The sequence below is a fragment of the Penicillium coprophilum genome (genome assembly GCF_028826855.1).
Source record: "Penicillium coprophilum strain IBT 35676 chromosome Unknown utg000006l_segment0_segment0, whole genome shotgun sequence".
NCBI classification, from domain to species: domain Eukaryota; kingdom Fungi; phylum Ascomycota; class Eurotiomycetes; order Eurotiales; family Aspergillaceae; genus Penicillium; species Penicillium coprophilum.
Genome location: NW_026622725.1, coordinates 2,330,469 through 2,344,166, shown reverse-complemented (window position 1 = coordinate 2,344,166; position 13,698 = coordinate 2,330,469). Strand labels below are relative to the sequence as shown.

The following is a 13,698-nucleotide window of genomic DNA, read 5'->3' as shown; positions in this document are numbered from 1 at the left end:
AGCTCTACAATTCACCCTACTCTACCTGAGAGGCTTCGACCACGCCATCCTCAATATGGATCCGATCGTGCCTTCTCTGAAGACCTTTATTGTGGATTTTGCCTTTGGCCTGCTTGCGCGAGAGGTTTCATTCTACTACGTTCACCGCGCCCTCCACCACCCCAGCATCTACGTCTACATCCACAAGATGCACCACAAATATATCACTCCCGTCGCTTTTGCAGCAGAGTACGCGCATCCGGTCGAGCATCTTTTTGCCAATGTTTTGCCAATTACGCTCCCGCTGTATCTCAAAGGCGCACACTTCCTGTCTATCACGGCCTTTGGCATCTTCGAGCTGTGGGAAGCAGCAGCGGACCATAGCGGTTATGACTTTCTAAAACTGCCACCGGCGGAACTGCATGATCTGCACCACGAGAAGTTTCGTGTCAACTATGGCACTATCGGCTTGATGGACTGGATTCATGGGACTGACGTGGTGGGATGGGATCGGCCGGAGGCGAAGAAGGTGAAGATCACGGAATGAATGGGTCTGAGTTATTTGAGCCCCAAGGGAACCTCTTCCGCCTCCCTGAAGCCCCTATGTGACTTTGACATGCGTAATAGCGTTCGGAAGGTTGGGGGATCGCAACTGGTGTTTCGTGGTTTATGGTACTGTGACTCTGTGGATATGTATGTAGATAGAGTTCAAGAAGTAGGCTAGATGTTACATATCTCGCTTCCCCCATAAGAAAGGAAGCTAATACATATCAAAACAAGTGCCCCCTGAGCCAAAGTATCAGGAAAATCCAGCCTCGTCAAGAACCCCAAGTCGTCCAGACCGGACCCCACGTTCGCGGTGAATTCCTCCCAGTTGAAGAACGAGATTTCCCCTGAGTCTGTATCCGGCTGGTCGAGTGGGTCATTGGACTGAGGTATTTCACTAGGAAGTTGCGAAGCATCAGCTTTTGGGCCTGTCTGATGCGGACTGCCAGGCACTGCCTGGCGGTACGCAGCCTGTAAAAACTGCAGGGTGTTGCTGGCGGAACGGTGGAATGGAGCCATAAACTCCAACACCCTCATTGCCTCTCTCCAGGCTTCTCGCGCCTTCTCCATGGTAATTGGCTCTAGCATGGACGGAGCTGAAAATGACATTAGTAGGACTATTGCAGCGGTAGATACATCTAGATCGTGTATTATCAGTGCCAGAAAATAGTAAGAAAGGATTTTATTGACAGCATACAAAATCCATTGTACCACCATGCATCGGCGGCATTGGTCTGGTAGGTCTCGTGGACTAGGTGCGTGAGATCAATGGCAGCCATCACGCAGGAGGTAGCACATTTGCTGGACATGGAGGAGTATAATGTACTCCGTGCAGTTGCAGAGAGCATCCAGTTCTCCTGCAGCTCCGGCCCTGTTGCTGGCTCTCGAGTTCGTACTCTTTCCGAGTAAAGTTGCGTGAAGATGGGGCGGTAGAGGAGAAGGTGGAAATGGATGTATCTATGCAACAAGTAAGAAAGGAGCGGGTAACATTATAGTATATGTAACGCAACGCACCGTGCATGTAGAACATTTCGCTGTTGCGCGATCGCCAGGTTTGCCTCTCGATCCGCATACACTACAGATGGACCGACGGGGTATTTCAGGAAGGAAGGGAGATTGGCTTCGAAGAGGGTAAGTTGCCTCTCAATATCGAGGACGGTGTCTAGGCCCCCGGGACTTTTTGTCGCTTGCTGCGATCGATGTTGAGGGGACCGACCGCGGCAAGCATTGTAGACATCGGATAGGATTTTGTCTAGAATATCGTGAAGGTGAATAGCTTCCTCGTAGAATGTTATTAGGCTAGGCTCCCCAGTTCCTTCCTGGGAGCTAGAGTTATTTGGGTCTCTTGGTGAACGGAGAGGGGCCAGATGGGTGGTCATGCTTGGCCTGCCGTACGTCATGCTCAGAGTGCTGCGCACGATGATTAGCGCGAGAGAATAGAAACAGAAAAGTTTGAGGCATTACATGTCCATCATCACGCATCCATGCCATGTCCGCCGCCGGATGTCAACCTCTAAGGGCGTTGATGTCGCGAGGGTATCTGGTTCGTGAAGCCCTAGGCCTAGGGCAACTCTACATGCCACCCCAACGGAATTCCAGCATCGGCTGGGGTATGGGGAGCTCTGCAGGTATAGCGCTGTGATAAGCAACGTCTGAACGACACCGAGAGTGTTGAACTCTAGGAAATCGAGTCCGATAAAACCTTTCGCACGAAGAAAGAAAGAATGGGCGACAAGCTCGACTTCCTCTGGGGCGATATCTGCAAAATGACAGCCCAGAGCAAACATCAAATTCAGGGCACAATGAAAGACAATTGATTGAGGACCAGATTCAAAGCTGGATCCTAATCCGATCCGCAGGTCTGTTAGCGGAATGCAAGACTCGTCCTCTGTCCGCCAGATATTTTGATACGCCGCTTCAAAGGCTTGACGGTGGAAGAATGGATACAAAATATAGACCTTATCGAAGAAGCACTTTAGGAGGTGATCCGCCAACATCCGCGGCGGCAGATTAAAATCATCAAACCTGTAGACGGTAGACGTATCCTGAAGCCTACTTAACACAGGTTCGGCACGCGAACCGCTGATCGGCTGCGAAGGCATAGATTGCCATGCGAATCGCATGAGGGAAGCAGTGGAGGAGCTACCATAGAATTGGAATCGGGCCGATCGGCGTGGACCTTCGGCCGCCGATGCTGTGATCTGGCCCATACCCGTTACATGACCTTCGCCCTCATCGAATAAAGGCGATTCATAGCTCTCCGCAGTCGCTTCTCCTGTCAACGCGGACCGGCTGTTGTCGCAGTGACTACGAGCGGCTGGTGGCCTGGGACATGCTGGTACCCCGGCTTCAGTGCTTCTAGGGGGCGGATTCTGCGCCGTGGCACCCGGAAGCGATTTGCAAGCACATGGGGAGAAGCCGGTTGCTTCCGCGGGTATTCCCACCTGCCTGTTGGTCTCACTGCGCAGCTGGCTTTGGGGGTTTATCGGGGTCTGGGTGGAGACTCCATCCTTCAAACGGGCATCTTCAAGTTCTCTTATTCGCTGATGTAGGGTATGAAAATATCTATTTCGAGTTAGAGGTAAATAATTCTTTGTTCTCAACAATGCATGCATGCGCGAGAGACCTACTCGTCCTTGCTGGCAGACCGGGAGTTTTCCGTGTTGTATACACACTGATCTATACGATATGACCGTCGCGTGCAAGGTCCACAGATAGGCTTGTTTCCATCGCAGCGGATCTTCTTCTCCCGACACGAGTCACAGGCTAAAGCGACCTTATGGCGTACCGTGCGCGTGCGTCGTTTTGGGTTACCAGGAGCTTTCGAAGACATTTTCCAACAACGGGCAGTATTCGTTATGCTAGCAGGACGCCCAGGAACGTTAACTTTGTGATCGAAGCTAACCGATATGACTATCTGTCCGGGAACGAGCTCCAGGTCCAACTCGCGGTGGGGGCGCAGCAAAGGGTTCATAAATAAGACGGTTTGTTCCGGCTGCGCCATGACCCCATTTTGCTCCTTTGTGGGGCCTGGAGATGCCGCATAGACACCAGCCATTGGACGGGATGGAGGTGTGATCTTAGCTAGGGACGGACGCATTCCGGCGGCACTTGAATACCTCGGATGGATCCGTACGTGATTCTGGGGAACTGCTACTGGCCTTAGTTTGAATATGTCCGGAGGATTCCAGGTTGTCGGCGCGCCCGTAATATCAGGGACAGGCGCCCTACTTATCACACACGCTTGTTCCTGATCTTCTTACACTGTGTACTGGGAGATATTGACAGAATGACGCGCCAAATACCAATTTCCGTAAGACTACAGTTTCTCTTCACCCTTGTGTTTGGTGTCTTGCCGCGGGCAGCTTTTAGGGTTTCAGGGGCCATTGCCCGCGCATGGTTAAAAAAGCTGCCCCTGGGACCGGCCATCTGGAATGCATTTGCCGGCTCTTTGATGGCCACCATCCCCCCCGCTCAGCTTCAAGCCATTCTACCATCCACCTTCGACACATATAATGCATGGACTCTAGGTCATGGGGTCAGCTCTCGGGTGGATGTTTTGTCTGTCGACAATTCAACTCGGCTCTTGTGGCTAGGACCAAGCGAAGCAAGCCAGGTGGTTCTTTTCTTCCACGGTATGATCAATGATTGTCTTTTAAGAATATGGCTAACCCCCTAGGCGGCGGATATGTGATGCCCCTTTCTGACGGACACCTGGACTGGATGGCGCATGTCAGAAACGAGGCGGCCAACTTCGGGATTGAACTTGCCGTGTGTATTCTGGAATATGGTTCGTGAGACGATATCGATAGAATCCAACACGACGTATACTGACGGCGCAGGTATGATACCCGCTAACCCGTATCCAAGGCAAATGATGCAGGGAATATTTGCACTTAGGCATCTCCTTGCCTCTGGATACAAACCATCAGATGTATGTTTGCTGTAAGCCAGCCTCTTTCAATTATAGAGCTAACCTCAATTTCTTTAGATTATCTTTGGAGGAGATTCGGCAGGAGCACACCTATCCCTGAGCATCCTAGCTCATCTGCATCGTCACCGTCCCTCTGAACCAGCAGCAGAGAGTGTAATTGACCAACATGACCCCGTGAAAGGGTGCTTCCTCGTGTCTCCATTATCATCATTCAACTTCTGTACCCCCTCCTACAAGAGATGGTTCAGTGTCGATGTTTTGAGCCAAAAGGTTGTGGAGGAATGGGGTATGCACCTTGTAGGAGGCTCTCCCTGGCAGGAGGAGATTTCTGCTGGTAATGGCTGGGGAATGGCCCTGGATGTCCCTGAAAGCTGGTGGGAGGGCCTCGAGGCTGTGCAAGGTATCCTTGTGACGGGGGGCTACGAAGAGGTTTTCAGCGATCACGTACAGCAGTTGGGCGAGATGCTGAAGAGAAATAGTAATGGGCAAGTAACTTTGTACATGGCCAATGAAGCTCATGATGGACCATTAATGGACTTTGCCGCGGCGAGACCTCCGAGTGGAACAACGAAGGCTATTACGCACTTTGTGATATCCTGTTTCAAAGAATAAGTTGTCGTACAATGTCATACATTTCAGGACAGGGAAGAAATTTCTATACCATCAAATACGGGGCTTAGCATCCTCCAGAGTGTTCAGTTATCCCCGTTCCTGCTGTATCAATTTCGCATGCAGTTCACCTCTTGGGGTCACCCTTATGGGGAAGTTCTCGTCAGTTTTGTGATGATTCAAATGCATTGGGTTGTATGGTCTATCCTGGCTCATGTTAACTGATTTCCGGTTCTTCTGTAGCATTTGACTTACTATTTTGTAACTATAGCAAAACACTTTACGTACCACGCTTAGGGAACAGGCCTCCGAATAGCAGTTTGTTGCCAGCACAAATATGACTCCCTCAACTCAATTCCCACAGTCCATGCACAGGCTCGATCTCATGCCCGTCAAGCCACTATCCCGGCTCAAGCCCGCCTAAGTCTTCCCACTTGTTGCGGACTGGGTCTCGCTCATCACAAGCCGACGGCTGCTATGAATTATAAACCTCAAAGTACATGTCAGACGTGAGGACATAGTCCGGAGTGTAGTGTAAATAGGCCTCCAGCGCAGTAGCTCTTTGACCATAGCGCAAATACAGGGCATCTGCTCAAGATCATTAATCCCCAGTAGGCAAGGATTCGTCAAAATGTTACGGTCTACTTCTTTTCTATCATTTTAAACTTGGCAGAATAGCAGAGTGCTGCCATTACGAAAATATTCAAGGTTTCTACTGTGGTATGGGACCCAGCCGGCGAGGCTGGTCCCAATACTCCTAATGCTCTCAACGAAGTATATGACAACATCTTGCAAATGCCTTGACCATCACTCACCCATCGCAATCCGAGTCACCAATTTGTGTGCCGATAATGGTGGCGATACTATCGGTCCGGTTGAGATAGATATTCCACGCGTAACTGTACGTTTTAAGCTGCTGCCAAGGAATCATACTGTTTGTAAAACCGACGCACTGAGAGAGTGCTTCGCCCGTTTCTTCTCCGTCCATTATGAAGGGGGTGCAGGATGATGCCTCTCTTGCGGCTAAAATCCAGCTGGCAATGGGCATGGGGCTTCTGGCGTTCCTGAGAGAGCTGCGCTTCGCGATAATTCAACGACTCCGCGTTTACTATGCGCAGGACCCATATTTTGGAGCTGAGATAGGGCGTGGTTGTTTCGCCGTATTTTGCAAGGTTATTGTGCTTTAGGCCGTCAATTTGTTTCCCACCCATCGCCTTATGGCGAGCTCTTAGATTCACTAGCTTATGGTCTCGATCATATCGAATCCTTCGAAAGCTAGGAGACTGCTAAAGATTGGTACGCTGTTATGCCTAGGAGGAAGCTTTCATTTCTTTCCTGGGGGTGGTCTGCGTTTCCAACCTGGGTAACAACCTCGCGTGTGGGAAGAAAGAAATCCCTTGCGCCATATCCCCTTCTTCAGGTCCCCGTCCCGACCCTGGCGATTTGAGGCGGAAATTTGGGCGCGCATTGAGTGTGTCGTACGTGTGTGTCTTGGTCAGCCTCGGTTGCAGGTAGCGTACTCGGACTACAGAGCCATCGCCTTCAGCCCGTGGGGTCAGATGCCGAGGATCTTGAAAGATTGTGTCTACTCATGATGAATAATGCCTCTTCTTACCATTTCCCAGATCCATAAGGGACCCTCTCGGATAATGCGGCATGGACAACGATTTAAGGACAAACCCCGATGCGGGGAATCGCCACCGGGATGCTTCCGGGCCCTTATTAATACCCATGTGGGCCATAGAAACAAGGGCATGACTTGGACGTCACAGCATCATGCTGGCGTTTATTTCGGCCTCTGTCGCAGTCTTGACCGTTCTCTACCTTTGCAAACCCAGCATATTCTGCTCAATGAGCGAACACACCCTTGACTGGCTCCGGGATAAGGCCATCGGCTGGAGCCACACGCCTCCGGTGAACAAAGTCGATACTCACCATCACTGTGTCCCTCCATTCTATGCCAAGGGTAAGCTGTTTCGTTGACGAAGGTTTGAATACCTAACTAACCGTGCCACAGCGATTGAAGAACAAGGAGGCGATCCCAGCGGTTGGCCTACGCCTCACTGGAATCCTCTGGCTTCTAAGCTGCTAATGAAGCGCGTTGGGGTACAGACTGCAATCCTCTCTGTGACAGCCCCAGGCGCCTGCATCCTCCCAGATCGCCAGAGGCGCGCCCAACTTGCGAGGCAATTAAACGAATATTCTGCCGAACTTCGTGACAAAGAACCTGAGAAATTTTCCTTCTTCGTATCGCTACCTAATATTCTCGACACGGAGGATGCCCTCTCTGAGATTGCGTACGGGTTAGACACCCTCCATGCCGACGGAGTCACCCTATTCACTCGTTACGGCTCCTCTAATACCTATCTTGGCCATCCAGACATAGAACCTATCTGGGCTGAACTAAATAGGCGTGCCTGTGTCGTGTTCGTCCACCCAACCCACCCCGTCGATACTAACCCTATCAACCCGAAGCTTCCACAGCCGGCGATTGACTATCCTCATGAAACCACTCGCACTGCAATGGACATGATAGTGAACGGATCACGGCTGAAGTACCCCGCCTGCAAAGTCATACTTTCACACGCCGGCGGAGCTATCCCATATCTTATTTCCCGGGTCACGACGCCGATGAAAAAGGCACCTGATTTTGCAGTCTCTCATCGCATGGGCACAACACATGATAAGTCTATGGAGGCGTTCCGCAGCTTCTATTTTGATTTGGCGCTCAGTTCGTCACCGCAGGTTCTGGATATGCTGTTGAAGTTGGTTCCGCATGACCACATCTTATATGGAAGCGATTTTCCATATGCACCGGTAACTGCGTATCCAGCGTTCCTCGAGGAGCTTGAGAGCTATGAAATGGATCCGAAGCTGAGGGACATGATCAACTTTGGGAATGCGATGAAGTTGTTTCCGCGGTTGGCGAACCGAGACAGGATGAATTTGTAATTGATCCAATGACAACTTATTTGCAGACTTAGTCATAGAAATCACAAATCTATAAGCACAGTCACGGACTTTCTCCGCGTCATCGAAGTGGCCTAGCCTGGAATCGACAAGTACTACCGCTCTGGTGAGATAGCAGAGGAATAATTAACGAAGCGATGTTCAAGCTTCAATGATTGGATCTCATGGCTTGTTCATTATTAAAAAATTGTGTTTTCGCCGGTTTGACTCATCAACACCGGCTCCTAGGAGCACTGTGGATGTCATTATGTTGCCTCAACCTGCGGTACACACACCGACGCAACGATCGTGTGGATATCTCAATGACTATATAATGGGACGCAGCGAGAATAGTTCCGTTAGTCTACTTGCTTTTATAGGCAGGAAATGCCAGCGATGTTTGGAAGTGTTAATAAGTGGGGACCACGACGAACCGACAGGCCTCGCGGGAATAGACCTCAGAGTTAAAGACGATGAGTATTAGCCAGTGACTATAAATGATTTTGGGAAACGAGAGGCCGATTGATATCTAGCGAGGGCCGAACGAGAGAGGGTAGCTTAGATTGTAGAGTCGACGAGTCATATAGGGAAAAGGTGATAGTGGTCAGGAGCTCGGTAATCCCGGCCAATGACGAAAAATAAAAAAGACTCACATACAAAGCGTAGGAGGAAGGAAGGCGAAAAAGATAACTGAGGCTGTTGGATGGAGGGTGTGTAGGGGACTATATAGAACCATGCAGGACGTAGAACCGTTCTAGCAAGTTTCTGTAAGCTAAATCTGAAGGAACCCTCATCCAATATCCGATATGGTGTAGTGGCTAACATCGCCGTCTCTCACACGGCAGCCGGGGGTTCGATTCCCCCTATCGGAGTTTCTTTTTTTGTTTTTGTTATTTTTCTTCAAGGCCCTAGTTGCCGATCAACATGCCAAAGAAAAGCTTAAGAAATGAAACAGCTCATGGAATTGGAGACATTGCCCCACCAAAGGTACACTCAATATGTTGCCAAGGTATACCGCACATTTACCAAGCAGTTGCAGGTGAAACCTACGGGGCAGACTCGGTGAATTACGTACTTTGTATCGTGTTGCTATCATTTTTGGAGTATGTGTTCGAACATCGGTTAAACTGCTCGGCTGCCTTCCGTATCCCTAGACTGATAATTCCGACAATGTGCCGAGATTTTCAGCTATATTCAATATCCGTGTGGAGCAGTTTGTGCGAGAGCTGTGCAGGAGATGAAGTAAACATGTGCACAAGGCTTCCTGGTGAAAGATAATAGTCAAACTCCAAACGATACTACAATAACCAGACGTGATCAAGAAACCTATATGCATACTTGTCGAGGAATGTGGATATATTTTGGCGGAAAACAATACTTTAAACGCGCGATCTGCGATATTACTCCACATAACCTTCACTTTGTCTGTGATCAGATATATAGTAAAATGCATGCATGCTCAGACCTAATCCAAAATAACGATTACAATATCGCCAAGTAACCCGAATCCAGAATTTCGTCGAATTCGGCGTTGGAACAGGAGGAATCGGATGATGCATAGCATGCATCAGCCTCCGCCAGTGTATATAAATAATGGCCATCCTTGTCTCATCTATATCTGTACTATATCATCCCATGGCTTTTATTTATCTGACATGAACAGAGAATTGCAGTCAAAATGAGATTATCGCTTCGGACACTCGTGATTTTGGCTCTAGCCATCACAAGCTATGCATCTCTGATCCATTCCCGGCCAGCACACACATCCTATACCAATTCTAATGGCTTGACATTCAATCAATTCAATAATTCTCTTCCCAATATAACCATCATAGCCACTGGCAAATTTCAATTCTATATGACCCACGCAACATGATTTCCTCTGACCTTAAAATAGGCGGCGCTATCGCCGCCACAAGCAACGACAGAACCGCAACAGCAGGCTACGAATCTGGTGCACTGGGGATCAAAAGTTTGCTTTCCGAACTACCAAATATCTTCAATGTCGCCAACATCGCCGCTGCCCAGGCAAACAACGTCAACAGCGGCGATATCACCGCATCCCTCCTCTTAAACCTCACCCACAAACTCCAGGTCGAACTCTGCGATAATTCCACCATGTTTGGAGCCGTGATCACCCACAGCACCGACACCCTCGAAGAGTCTGCTTCTTCATAGACGCAACAGTGAACTGCGGCAAGCCTGTCGTGTTCGTCGGCTCAATGCGACCCTCTACCGCTATGTCAGCGGATGGACCCATGCATCTCCCGCAAGGAGTGACCGTTGCCGCAGACAAGAATTCCAAGCACCGTGAAGCATTGGTTGTTCTAAATGACCGGGTTGTCTCGGCTTTCTTCGTAACTAAACAAAATGCTAATACCATGGATACTTTCAAGGCGTATGAACAGGGAAGCATCGGATTCATTGTGTCGAATAAACCGTACTTTTATTACCCAGCCGTGCAGCCAAATGCCTAGCACGTGGTTGATGTGTCCAATGTGGATGCCATGCCTCGTGTAGATATCCTGTATGCCTATGAGGATATGCAGATCGATTCAATTTATAGTGCTGTGAAGAATGGTGTCAAGGGTGTTGTGGTATGTTTTCTGCCCCATTTTTATGAGATCCGAATCGGTTCAGCAGAGTAAAGCTAATGTCATAATAGGTTGCTGGCGAGGGCGCAGGTTGTGTTTCCACGGAACTCGCTTCTGCTTGCAATGACATTGTTGCAAAGCATAACATCCCCATCGTGCTGTCACATCGTACTGTGAATGTAGAAGTCCCCACTGCTGGTATCACCGGTGAGAACGCGAAGACCCAGATTGCCAGTGGAATGTTCAATCCTCAACAGTCGAGGATTCTGCTTGGGTTGCTGTTGGCGGAGAAGAAGGGTCTGGAGGAGATTCGACAGGTGTTTTTGAAAGCCGCCGCTGCTTGAATGTGTTGAAGAGAGACCAGGGACCAAAATATACGCAAATATGCATACATATATAAATGTAAATGCCTGATGCTTTCCAATAATTCCCCACATTGTAGATGTAAGGATCATGTTACTAAGAGTGGATTGTAGCCCTGTAGAAATAGTAGTTTGTCAATCAGCAGGTTTGCTGACCTCGGGAGGACTGGGCTTGGAGAAAATATGGGCTAGACGTAAGCAGGTGCATTTTTTTCCATCTAGGAGCACTTTTATAGTCGGCAAAAACGGTAGACTCAAGTTGTGCAGCATGTGTATTTCACGAAACTAAAAAAAAAAATGATTACATGAATGATGTATTTTGCTAGCCGAGCTAGTCTAGGTTAGCTAAAAGTGGTACATGGTGGAGGATATATGAGATCTGAAGAGATTTAGAAGTGAATGGGCTTCGAGTAGGTAGCCATGGCAGCCTCCTTGAAGGCCTCGGAGAGCGTGGGGTGGGCGTGGCAAGTGCGGGCGATATCTTCAGAAGAAGCACCGTACTCAATGGCGAGGGTGGCCTCAGCAATCATCTCGCCGGCGCCGGGGCCGATGATGTGGACACCGAGAATGCGGTCGGTCTCGGCATCAGCGATGAACTTGACAACACCTTCGGTGTCGAGGTTGGTCTTGGCACGAGAGTTGGCGCTGAAGGGGAAGGTACCGACACGGTACTTGACACCGGAGGCCTTGATCTCAGCCTCGTTCTGGCCAACCCAAGCGACCTCGGGGTGGGTGTACATAACGCTGGGGATGCAGGCGTAGTTGACGTGGCCGTAGCCAGTCTTGATGTATTCGATGGCGGCAACGGCCTCCTCCTCGGCCTTGTGGGCCAGCATGGGACCGAAGGTGCAGTCACCGATGACACGAACGTGAGGAAGCTTGGTGCGGTACTCCTGGTCAATGACCAGGCGGCCGCGGTCGTCCTTCTCGATTCCAACCTGCTCCAAGTTCAGGCCCTCGGTGTAGGGGCGACGGCCAATAGCGACCAAGACGACGTCTGCGTCAAGAACCTCCTCCTTGCCACCCTTGGCGGCCTCGATGTTAAGGGAAATGGTGGAACCGCTGTCATCACCGGAGACGACCTTGGTGCTGGTCTTGAACTTGATACCCTGCTTGCCCAGGATCTTCTGGGCCTGCTTGGCGATTTCAGCGTCCATACCGGGTCCACCGATCTGGCCGAGGAACTCAACAACAGTGACCTCAGCACCGAGACGAGACCAGACGGAAGCCTAATATCACGAGAAAGAGTTAGCAAGATGCAATTTCGGAGCCTGTTCTGTGGTCGATACGTACCATCTCGAGACCGATGATACCACCGCCGATGACGACCATCTTCTTGGGAACCTCAGTGAGGGCAAGAGCACCGGTGCTTGTGATTATGCGCTTCTCGTCGATGTTCAAGCCGGGGAAGCCGGTGGCTTCAGAGCCAGTGGCGATGATGATGTTCTTAGCGCGCAGAGTCTTCTCGCCACCATCGTTGAGGGCGACCTTGACGGTGTTGGCATCAACAAAGGAACCGGCACCCTTGACGTAGTCGACGCCGTTCTTCTTGAGCAGGAACTCAACACCCTTGGTCAGACCTTCGACAGATGTGTCCTTGGCCTTCATCATCTGGGTAAGGTTGAGCTTGACATCGCCGACCTCGATACCGCGCTTCTTGGTGTCGTGGAGGATCTGGTGGTAGAGATGAGAGTTGTTGAGGAGAGACTTGGAAGGAATACAGCCGACGTTCAAGCAGGTACCACCGAGGGTTCCGCGCTTCTCGATACATGCAGTCTGCCAGAGTGTTCAGTTAGTACGCGGATTGAAGCGGCACCGGCCCAATCGAAACCGATAAGCTTGGAGAAGGAGCAGTTCATACCTTGAGACCCTCTTGACCGGCCTTGATAGCGGCAACGTAACCAGCGACACCACCACCAATGATGACCAGGTCGTGATCACCTATTACCCGGGAAAGCGGAAATCAGCAATCGCATCCGCGAAGCACGCAGAACGACCCTCTACGGGAACTCTGTGATAGCGATGCAAGCGTTAACTTACCTGATTCAGAAGCGAAACCGCGTTTTGACTGGCTAATGAAGATCATGGGAGTAGCGAAATTGTTGGGAACAGCCCTCGGGCCCGCATGGCGGAGAGCAGACCGGGGCATAGCCCGGGGCAAGACGGCGCGGAACATAATGAAAGGAGAAACAAAAGACTATTGGCCTTTAGATATAAATGCAATCCTCAATGCGAGTGGATTGAAGTTGTTGGGAGTGCACAAATAGGGTGGGTGGATTCAGTACGGGAAATGACTGAGCTTTTGCGGTATTGCTTGGCTTCACCGCCCACGACGAATATGGCCGCAAAGATGGTCTGTAGGAGTGAGGCGGTGAAGACGGGCCGGCTACCTGCCGGAGGATTTCGGGAGGCGATTCCGGCGGTACTGCAGGCAGAATGTGGGATACCGCTGAAATATTTTGATGCGATGCCAGGAGAAAAGACTTATTGTAGCAGATAGATGTGTATTGTAAAGTTCCATTTCTACGGCAGAACTCAAGATATTGGCAGATTAATTATTGTCTAGCCTACCCAGGACTACTCACGGGCATACAATTCGTTAAGCTACTTATTTCCACTTCCTACTGAAGAAGTTAGCGGCCATTCCCCAGATATTTTGCCTACCCGCGGACGGGCATTTTTATCGGTAAGGATTCTTGATCTCGGCGGGCTCCGCCGCGGTTAT

General features: G+C 50.2%; 9 protein-coding genes across 9 annotated transcripts; 6 read left to right on the top strand and 3 right to left on the bottom strand.

Annotated features, from left to right (window-relative positions):
* Nucleotides 1-55: 55 nt before the first annotated feature.
* On the top strand, nt 56-526 carry N7500_009846 (sterol desaturase family protein; the record flags this gene model as incomplete). The annotated part of the gene is made up of 1 exon (XM_056680985.1): nt 56-526. The coding sequence occupies one exon, from the start codon at nt 56-58 to the stop codon at nt 524-526; it is 471 nt and encodes a 156-aa protein (XP_056528367.1).
* Nucleotides 527-699: 173 nt separating this feature from the next.
* Nucleotides 700-3,583, bottom strand: N7500_009845 (transcription factor; the record flags this gene model as incomplete). The annotated part of the gene is made up of 5 exons (XM_056680984.1): nt 700-1,163; nt 1,223-1,482; nt 1,540-1,935; nt 1,990-3,090; nt 3,156-3,583. 5 exons carry the CDS (start codon nt 3,581-3,583, stop codon nt 700-702), a joined length of 2,649 nt encoding a protein of 882 aa, XP_056528366.1.
* Nucleotides 3,584-3,814: 231 nt separating this feature from the next.
* On the top strand, nt 3,815-5,071 carry N7500_009844 (alpha/beta hydrolase; the record flags this gene model as incomplete). The annotated part of the gene is made up of 4 exons (XM_056680983.1): nt 3,815-4,160; nt 4,205-4,315; nt 4,368-4,459; nt 4,517-5,071. 4 exons carry the CDS (start codon nt 3,815-3,817, stop codon nt 5,069-5,071), a joined length of 1,104 nt encoding a protein of 367 aa, XP_056528365.1.
* Nucleotides 5,072-6,057: 986 nt separating this feature from the next.
* Nucleotides 6,058-6,255, top strand: N7500_009843 (uncharacterized protein; the record flags this gene model as incomplete). The annotated part of the gene is made up of 1 exon (XM_056680982.1): nt 6,058-6,255. The coding sequence occupies one exon, from the start codon at nt 6,058-6,060 to the stop codon at nt 6,253-6,255; it is 198 nt and encodes a 65-aa protein (XP_056528364.1).
* A 664-nt stretch (nt 6,256-6,919) lies between these two features.
* N7500_009842 (amidohydrolase family protein) lies at nt 6,920-8,020 on the top strand (the record flags this gene model as incomplete). Its single annotated transcript, XM_056680981.1, has 2 exons — nt 6,920-7,034; nt 7,086-8,020. 2 exons carry the CDS (start codon nt 6,920-6,922, stop codon nt 8,018-8,020), a joined length of 1,050 nt encoding a protein of 349 aa, XP_056528363.1.
* A 1,869-nt stretch (nt 8,021-9,889) lies between these two features.
* On the top strand, nt 9,890-10,195 carry N7500_009841 (L-asparaginase type II; the record flags this gene model as incomplete). The annotated part of the gene is made up of 1 exon (XM_056680980.1): nt 9,890-10,195. The coding sequence occupies one exon, from the start codon at nt 9,890-9,892 to the stop codon at nt 10,193-10,195; it is 306 nt and encodes a 101-aa protein (XP_056528362.1).
* A 62-nt stretch (nt 10,196-10,257) lies between these two features.
* Nucleotides 10,258-10,955, top strand: N7500_009840 (L-asparaginase type II; the record flags this gene model as incomplete). The annotated part of the gene is made up of 3 exons (XM_056680979.1): nt 10,258-10,443; nt 10,495-10,614; nt 10,683-10,955. The coding sequence occupies 3 exons, from the start codon at nt 10,258-10,260 to the stop codon at nt 10,953-10,955; spliced, it is 579 nt and encodes a 192-aa protein (XP_056528361.1).
* Nucleotides 10,956-11,362: 407 nt separating this feature from the next.
* On the bottom strand, nt 11,363-13,149 carry N7500_009839 (dihydrolipoyl dehydrogenase; the record flags this gene model as incomplete). Its single annotated transcript, XM_056680978.1, has 4 exons — nt 11,363-12,202; nt 12,267-12,749; nt 12,835-12,914; nt 13,014-13,149. 4 exons carry the CDS (start codon nt 13,147-13,149, stop codon nt 11,363-11,365), a joined length of 1,539 nt encoding a protein of 512 aa, XP_056528360.1.
* Nucleotides 13,150-13,199: 50 nt separating this feature from the next.
* On the bottom strand, nt 13,200-13,651 carry N7500_009838 (uncharacterized protein; the record flags this gene model as incomplete). Its single annotated transcript, XM_056680977.1, has 2 exons — nt 13,200-13,398; nt 13,638-13,651. The coding sequence occupies 2 exons, from the start codon at nt 13,649-13,651 to the stop codon at nt 13,200-13,202; spliced, it is 213 nt and encodes a 70-aa protein (XP_056528359.1).
* Between the last annotated feature and the right edge of the window lie 47 nt (nt 13,652-13,698).